General features: G+C 35.1%; 1 protein-coding gene across 1 annotated transcript; it reads left to right on the top strand.

Annotated features, from left to right (window-relative positions):
• The first annotated feature begins 336 nt into the window (after window positions 1–336).
• LOC122722281 (protein argonaute 1-like) lies at window positions 337–7,843 on the top strand. Its single transcript, XM_043952598.1, has 5 exons — window positions 337–439; window positions 1,356–1,478; window positions 1,579–1,744; window positions 1,847–2,104; window positions 7,442–7,843. The coding sequence occupies exons 2-4, from the start codon at window positions 1,359–1,361 to the stop codon at window positions 2,053–2,055; spliced, it is 495 nt and encodes a 164-aa protein (XP_043808533.1). The 5' UTR covers window positions 337–439; window positions 1,356–1,358; the 3' UTR covers window positions 2,056–2,104; window positions 7,442–7,843.
• Window positions 7,844–9,394: the final 1,551 nt, after the last annotated feature.

The following is a 9,394-nucleotide window of genomic DNA, read 5'->3' as shown; positions in this document are numbered from 1 at the left end:
ATGTATTATTAAAAAAAGAAAAATATTTTAAATGATAAAAGTTGATAACTTCCTCAATCAATTATTCAAATATAAAAATTGATTTAATTCATAACTTAATAACTAAGATTTAAATGGTTGGAGTATTTTTATTAATTCACATTATATAGTGTGAGAGAAGCTAATATGGTATCTAATATTTGATAGATTTTTTCATTTACTATTTAATTAAATAATTTATTTTATATAAAAAAATTAAATGAATTATTATAAAATTATGTAAGGTTTTATGTCTTGATTTTTTGTAATTTAAAAAAATTGATTTTTATTCCATAATGTAGTGGGAATTGGGACGGACTCGTCATTTTGAAACACCTACCACTCTTTTTTCACACTTCCATTTTCCTCTGCTTTTTTGCTCTGAGGTTACCGGAGAAGTTTCTCCCACAACGGTTTTCAGGTGGGTAAAGGTGGTTTTTCGTAATGGTACTTGTTGTTTCTCTTACTGTTGTCTATTCATTGCATGATTTTGGGTTATAGAATATGGATCTACTTTGTATTTTTTTCCTTGTTGATTTTGTTTTTAGCAATTGTTGGGCTTCTTTTCCTCAGATCTATCTGATTTTTAAGGAAGTGTTTACTCTTAGTTAATGGGTTTATTTATTATACTCTTTATTAATGGGAACTACGTTTGTTTTCAGTTTAGATCCTTTGTTCTCCAGGCGATTTCGAAAACTATCTCCTCTTACTGGAGTCTCCAGTCATTTTTTTTAAGAAATATTTTGTGGCAGTTTAACTTGTTTTCGCTTTGGGCATTTTGCTTTTTAGCTTTCGTGTGCGTTTTATTATTATTATTTTTATAATTTCAAGCAAAGATTTTTAATTGTTGATTTTTTTTTTTTTTTTGTAACCGCAATAGCTGCTTAAAAACTTAAAACTACTCGCTAGTTTTGTTTAGACTTTGTGATCTTAAATAGATGCATATGGTCTTCTTTCACTACTTTGAAAGAATACCATCATTCCATTAAGATGCTGTAAAAAAAAAAAAAACCATCATTCCATGTTAGCAAAAGCTAAAACCATAAAAATTAACATTGATGTAGATAAACAATGCAAGATTTTAACTCCATGGATATAAGAAAAGGATGAATCATATATTAAGGAAAGGTTAGAGGGAATATGTGGGTCAGGATGTTTGACCTTATTCTAGAGAGCACAAGGAAGAATGCCTCTTTTTTATTTTTATTTTTATAAAGGTATAAGGTAGGTAGGAGTTATTGCTTATGAAGGTTATTGCCTTTTTGGGTGTCTACCCCTTCTCTGAACATGCAAAATCAGGATGCTCTATGTTTTGATTTATTGTCATTTTTCTGCAGAAAATGGTTAATGGAGGAACAGTGAACAATTGGATATGCGTAAATTTTTCTCTGAATGTTCAAGACAGTGTAGCCCGTGGATTTTGTTATGAACTTGCGCAAATGTGTCACATATCAGGCATGGTATGGAACTTGCATGATTTCTTTAGGTCTCTGTTTCCAGTATTTTGTTGGATGTAATCTGTTGTTTCTCTCTAAACTTTGGATTGCTTCTTGTATTAAGGCTTTTAATCCTGAGCCGGTACTTCCTCCAATCAGTGGTCGTCCAGAGCAGGTAGAGGAGGTCTTGAAAACTCGTTATCATGATGCCATGACAAAGCTTCAGCCCCAGGGCAACGAACTTGACCTTCTTATTGTAATTCTCCCTGATAATAATGGTTCCCTTTATGGTAAGGAGTTGACACAGTAGATTCAGTGTTGATTTCATTCATCTAATCTTCTGTAGATAAACGATATCTGCTGGTCATCACAATTCCTATGTGTTGCTGCAGGTGATTTGAAACGGATATGTGAGACAGATCTTGGCCTTGTTTCTCAGTGTTGTTTAACAAAGCATGTATTCAGAATGAGTAAGCAGTATTTGGCCAATGTGGCTTTGAAGATAAATGTGAAGGTTGGAGGAAGAAATACTGTACTTGTTGATGCAATATCAAGGCGCATTCCTTTAGTCAGCGACCGGCCCACTTATTTTTGGTGCTGATGTTACCCATCCTCATCCTGGGGAAGACTCAAGCCCATCTATTGCAGCTGTATTCTATCTTTCTCCACTCTTCTGAATGCCTCTTATCTTGTATTCACTGAATTTGATCTTGCCTTTAATAGCTTAAGGAGTTATAAGGATGTGTTCATCCCTCTGGAGTAATAAGGTGATTGCCGTGTGCTAGAGCATTGGAGTGATAAGGTGTATTTTTGTAAATATGTTTTACTTTGAATGTGTCTAAGTGGTTATGATTCTGCGAGTGATGAGTTTGATTGCCTAAGTTAGTTCAGTTATTTTCTCCTGTTTATTTGCTACTATGGTTGTTTTTCTACTTATTTAAAGCTGTGTAATTTAGCTCATTGATATACTGAGCTACATTCAATTATAATAAAATACATTTCTTTATAATTTCTTTTTTGGTATCAGAGCTAGAAAGAGCAAAAGTATCGTTTTTTTTTTCTTTTCTTTCTGTCCACTCACCATGGCTTCTTCTACCTTGAATGTAACGAATTTCGTTACACTAAAGCTGAAACAAACCAATTACCAACTTTGGAGAGAACAGGTGTTGAGTTTAGCTGAGAGTCAAGAATTATCCGATCATTTAGTGGCGGAATTTCCAGCAGATCAGAAATTCACTCCTCCTCCAACACCAATTCCAGAAAATTATCAACCACAGCAGTCAAATGAATTTAAGACATGGCAAAAGTCCGACCGATTGCTTCGAGGGTGGATCTACGGAACCCTTAGCGAAGAATCTCTGGGACTTGTCATTGGGCTAGAAACTGTGTGTGCTGTTTGGAGTGCATTAAAAGAGGCCTATGCACAAGATTCACAAGAAAGGGTATTTACCCTATGCCAACAGCTAACTTATTTTCGAAAAGATGAAAATAAGACAATCACAGAGCACTTACGCTTGTTTAAGGAGATTTGTGATAATCTGGCTGCAATCGGGAAGAAAGTTCCAGACGATGAAAAGATCTTCTGTCTTCTCACAAGTTTAGGTCCGCAATATGAGACCTTCACCACCACCATGCTCAAACCACCACGGCCAAGTTACAACGAGCTGGTTTCCCAATTAAAAAATCTGGATCAGAGGCGAAGTTGGTTCTCCAATCAGTCGAATTCTGCGCTTGACCAGATCGCGCATGTTGCCTTTTATGGTAATCAACAGAAACAAGCCAATTCCAATTCGAATCGACGCAACAATTTCGATTCTCATGGACGGGGGTTTCAGGCCCAACAAACTCGAGGACAGGGTCAGAACAGAGGATCATACTCCTCTCAACGTCGCCCTCCACCACCTGGTCAGCGAAGAATGACTCCCGCTGAACGGGAACTTTATAAGGATGAAATTTGCCAATACTGTGGCAAAAAGGGGCATATAGCAAAAATCTGCTGGTGGATATCTAAAGCACAACGTGAAGATCCTCCACAAGCCCTTGCAGCTCTCACGCTTAACAATGGAGTCGTGGAAACAGACTGGGTAGCTGATTCGGGCGCGTCTGATCACATGACAGGTAACAAACTTCTTCTAAAAAATATTGATAAGTATGATGGACCTGATTCGATTACGATAGGGGATGGTACCTTCCTGCCAATTGATGGTGTAGGTACAGCCTGTTTAAACCAAAAATATAATTTGCCTATCTCTAATGTGTTATCTGTTCCTGATTTAAAACAGAACTTGTTATCCATTAGCCAACTGACTGATGAATATCCTGTAAACTGTGAATTCTCTAACGTGTCTGTTAATGTAAAGGATCGGGAAACGGGACAGGTGCTCTTAACAGGACCAAGGAGGCGTAATTTGTATACGTTGTCTGGAGTACCTACAACTTATTTCTCGAATCGGTTTAGGACTGGTACCGCTGAGATTTGGCATCAACGATTAGGACACCCACAAGCTTCTGCAGTTTCAGTTTTATTTAATAAAAATCTAGTTGATGTAAAAGGTTCATTGCAATCTAAGTTTTTGTGTGATAGTTGCCAGTTAGGCAAATTGAGTAAGTTTCCTTTTAATTCTTCAGAACATACTAGTTCATCTAGTTTTGATAAGATTCATTGTGATCTATGGGGACCAGCCCCTGTAATTTCTTTTTCTAAGTTTAAGTTTTATGCATGTTTTGTTGATGACTTTTCAAAATATTCTTGAATAGTTCCTTTAAAGAAGAAATCTGATTTCTTTGTTACTTATTTAGCATTTGAACAATTTATATTTCGACAATTTGGGAAGCGAATTAAAGTTTTTCATTCCGATGGAGGAGGTGAGTTTGTTAATAATGCTTTGTCTTCTCATTTTCTTGCACATGGCATAAAACATCACATTTCATGTCCATATACTCCTGAACAAACAGGTGCCGTTGAACGGCGACATCGAGTAATATGTGAACTAGGTTTAACTATGATGTACCATAGCCATATGCCGTTATGTATGTGGGTAGAGGCTTTTCAGACTGCTGTCTTTCTTTTGAATAGGTTACCTACTACTGTGTTGGGCAATGAGACACCATTTTATATGCTACATGGATTCCATTTTGATTATAGTTCATTACGGGTCTTTGGTTCGAAGTGCTTTCCATACATTTGGGATTCTAGAAGTCATAAGTTTGATCCAAAATCTTGCTTATGTGTTTTTGTTGGTTACAGTGAAAAACACAAAGGTTATAAATGCTTTAACCCTAGAACTAAAAAATTTATCATAAGCCGTCATGTAAGTTTTGATGAGGCAGTTTTTCCTTTCAAGTCGTCATCTTTTGATAAATCCTTTGCTCTTAAAATTATGAATTCTTGGCTACCTGATTGTTCTGGTTTAAATACCCAAACTACTGTAACTGATTCTTCTCTTAGTTTACAGGAATGTGCACCATTTATTTCAGCTGTTGATGTAGCAGGTATTTTGCCGTGTGAAGAAGAGTCTGATGTGCTGCCCCCGCCAGCAGCAGGCACACAGTCAGCAGTAGTGTTACAGTCACCAGCTGACCCACTAGCTGCTCAACAAACAGCCACTGCTGTGTCTGCTGGACAGCCCTTGCAAACGGACCAAACTGCTGTTGTACCAGCAGCAGCTCAGGAAGCTGGTTCATCTACAACATCTCAACACCAATTAACAGAACACGTTCTGTCTTATACTTCAGATGTACTAGCCGATCAGTTTTCTGCAGTTGAGGTATTTGCAGAACAACCAGAAGCCGAGTTGATTCAAGACCAGGAACCAGAGGAGCTTCCTGTTGCCGCTCCGTTGCTCCATGATCAACCCATCACGGATCAGCACATGATTGAATCTAGTGCACAACAGGAGCAGTCTTTAGAGGTTCTACACATAGGTGATTCGGTTAGTGCAGGAGCAGGTAATTCTTCTTTAGCTGAAATTAATGTACCTGAGGAGCATGTTGAGGATATAGCACCTAATCATTTTATGATTACTCGTTCAAAATCAGGTATTGTTAAACCCAATCCACGATATGCTTTGAATGTTACTATGTCTTCTGTTATTCCGCCTGAACCAAAAAATGTTAAACATGCTCTTGCTCATAATGGTTGGAAAACTGCTATGCTTGATGAATTTAATGCCTTGACTAGAAATAAGACTTGGACTTTGGTTCCCCGTACATCTGATTTGCATGTTATAGGGTGTAAATGGGTGTATAAAGCTAAGTTGAAACCAGATGGCACTTTAGATAGGTTAAAGGCCCGTCTTGTTGCTAAAGGGTTTCATCAACTAGACGGTGTAGATTACACTGAAACGTTTTCCCCTGTTATTAAGCCGGGCACAATTCGTTTGGTTTTAACTGTTGCGTTGGTCAGGCATTGGCCTATTCGTCAGTTAGATGTGAAAAATGCTTTCTTGCATGGATTTATTTCTAAGAATATTTATATGGAACAGCCACCAGGAATGATTGATTCTAATAATCCTTCCTATGTTTGTAAGCTCCAACGAGCTCTTTATGGATTGAAACAGGCGCTGCGTGCCTGGTTTGATAGACTGGGTGTTTTTTTACTAAAATATGGGTTTTATTGTAGTCTTGCAGATCCTTCTCTATTTGTTTTCCATTCGGCAGCTGGTACTTTAATTCTTCTAATTTATGTTGACGATATGCTTCTTACAGGCTCTTCCAGTACTCTTGTTCAGTCATTTTTGCAGGTTTTAAATTCAGAATTTTCTATGAAAGATCTTGGTCCTTTACATCACTTATTGGGCATTCAGGTTCAATCCACAACCACTGGACTTCATTTATCCCAGACTCATTATGCCTATTCCATTTTGGAGCGTGCTCAAATGCTAGAATGCCAGCCTATGCCCACGCCATTGGTCCAAAAATCGGTGTCTACATCCGTTGACACACCTGTTGATGATCCAAGTTATTTTCGTGTGCTTGTAGGGTCATTGCAGTATCTCACGCTTACCCGTCTAGACCTTTCTGTTAGTGTTAATTATGTTTCCCAATTTATGCACTCTCCTCACATGTCCCACCTCAAATATGTTCGCCGTATTTTACGTTATTTAAAAGGCACTCTTGACTTAGGTCTTTCTCTTACAGCAGATACGTCACTTGCTCTTTCTGCTTTTTCTGATGCAGACTGGGCCGGCTGTCAGATGACAAGACGTTCCACAACTGGTTACTGCACTTTTCTAGGGTCTAATATTGTTTCTTGGTGTGCCAAGAAACAGACTACTGTTGCCCGTTCCAGCACCGAAGCAGAGTATCGAGCTATGGCTCATGCCGCCGCAGAGCTAACTTGGTTAGGATATCTGTTGGATGATTTACGAGTTCCTCAACGTAATCCACCTATACTTTATGGTGATAACTTAAGTGCTTTATATTTGACTGTTAATCCGGTTCTTCATGCTCGTAGCAAACACATAGCTTTGGACTATCATTATGTGAGAGAACGAGTTGCTCAAGGGGTCTTAATCACTAAGCACATTCCATCCACTTTCCAACTGGCTGACATATTTACTAAGTCAATGACTAAAGCTCGCCTGGCTCAATTTCGACGCAAACTTTGTCTTCAGCCCCGACAAAGTTTGAGGGGGGATAATAGCTTAAGGAGTTATAAGGATGTGTTCATCCCTCTGGAGTAATAAGGTGATTGCCGTGTGCTAGAGCATTGGAGTGATAAGGTGTATTTTTGTAAATATGTTTTCCTTTGAATGTGTCTAAGTGGTTATGATTCTGCGAGTGATGAGTTTGATTGCCTAAGTTAGTTCAGTTATTTTCTCCTGTTTATTTGCTACTATGGTTGTTTTTCTACTTATTTAAAGCTGTGTAATTTAACTCATTGATATACTGAGCTACATTCAATTATAATAAAATACATTTCTTTATAATTTCCTTTTGCCTTTTGCAATTTGAACTGACAAAAGGTTTTTGAAATTGAAATGCAGGTTGTGGCTTCTCAGGATTGGCCTGAGATTACAAAGTATGCTGGTTTGGTTTGTGCTCAAGCCCATCGACAAGAGCTTATCCAAGATCTGTTCAAAGAATGGCAGGATCCTGTAAGAGGGAAAGCCAGTGGTGGAATGATCAAGTATGTTTGGCCATCTCTCTGTCATATTTGTCATAGGATCAAGTGCCTCTATTGGTCTCAAGTGCTCTAGGGCCTGTGCATATGCTGCTTCCTACGGTCTTGAGGGATTTTATAGTTTACTTTAGTTTGTTTTACTTGCTTTGCCTATGCTTTTTGCTATAGTGATTTTGTTTTTACTTTGGTTGATACCATATATGACGATTAAGGCTTCATTTGTTTGCCGAAATAACTTATATTGAAAAATGTTTTCCATGAAAAATATTTTCCAACAAAATAACTTTTTTTTCATTGTTTAAATTTAATTTAAAAAATAAAATATATTAACAAAATTTTATATAGAGGTGTTAATTAAATTCTCAAAATGTAAAAATGGACTTCCTATTTTAAAAGGAGGAAGTCATTTTCCTTAAAATAACTTGATTTTTCCTTTGACGAAAGAAAATATTTTTTATTGATTAATTTTTTTGAAATCACTAAACACAAAAAATTGTGAAAAATATTTTTCTTAAAAATATTTTCCATGAAACAAATAGAGTCTAAATTAAATATCTCACCAATTTTAATTATATATATTATGTATTATAAACATGTATTATGTGTTATGAAGTGTTTTAAATATGTATTATTTATAATGTTTTTTATTAAAAAAGAAAAATATTTTAAATGATAAAAGTTGATAACTTCCTCAATCAATTATCCAAATATAAAAATTCATTTAATTCTATTGGCCAAGTGGGCTAGCATCCTGCTCAGATCCCTTCGCTCCATGGCGCTTGGGCTTGCTACGCTATAAGGAATTAGAGTTGCACCTCTGCTAATGCTTAAGTTTTTGGCATGGTGGTAAGCGCTCGATCTTACAAATTCATAACTTAATAACTAAGATTTAAATGGAATGGATGGGTCTTTTCTTTATTAATTAAAAATCTCGAGTTTAAACTCTTATTATGGAGTATTTTTATTAATTTAGATTATATATTTAGAGAGAAGCTATCTAATATTTGATAGATTTTTTTTTTTTTTTTTTTTTGAAATAGGGGGTGGGGGAGTCGAACCTTTGACCTCACAAGGCTACAAGGATGCACTTTCCACCAGGCTAAGCCTCGGAGTGCATATTTGATAGATTTTTTCATTTACTACTTAATTAAATAATTTATTTTATATAAAAAAATTTAAATGAATTATTATAAAATTATGTAAGGTTTTATGTCTTGATTTTTTTTTAATTTAAAAAAATTGATTTTTTCATTTTTTTTTTAAATTATTATAAAAATTAATTGAATTATTCTGAAATTATTGATTTCAGAATAATGGGTCTTTCATATTCTAAAGCATTGTTTGGTACAAACAAATATCCTTTGCTTGGCTTACATCTTCAAGTTAACTTTGAAATAAAAATTATTTAGGTATGACTTAGTAAATTGCCCTTTTCTAATTAAGTTTTATAAATTTTAATAATTTATTTTTTAATTTATTATAACTTAAATTATAATACGGGTATTATTATCTTTTATAATTTAAAAATAATTTTATATTCTGAAAAGTTTATTTGTATATTAAATATATTTATATTATATTTTCTAATAAATTTTTTAAAAAGTAAAATATTTCGAATCAAATAAGATTTAAATTTGGGTGTATTAAATACTTGACATGAGTTAATTTAATTGTAACTTGATATTAATTAGATTTATAATAAATTTTATTAAAAAAAGGATTAATTCAAGTCATAAAAATTATCATCAAAACTAAAATGGATTATCCACCAAAACTTGTTGATTTTGTTTTTAGCAATTGTTGGGCTTCTTTTCCT

This window comes from Manihot esculenta, chromosome 2, assembly GCF_001659605.2.
Source record: "Manihot esculenta cultivar AM560-2 chromosome 2, M.esculenta_v8, whole genome shotgun sequence".
In the NCBI taxonomy this organism is placed as follows: Eukaryota; Viridiplantae; Streptophyta; class Magnoliopsida; order Malpighiales; family Euphorbiaceae; genus Manihot; species Manihot esculenta.
The sequence above is the reverse complement of the archived record's forward strand: the minus strand, read 5'-3'. Positions and strand labels throughout refer to the sequence as shown.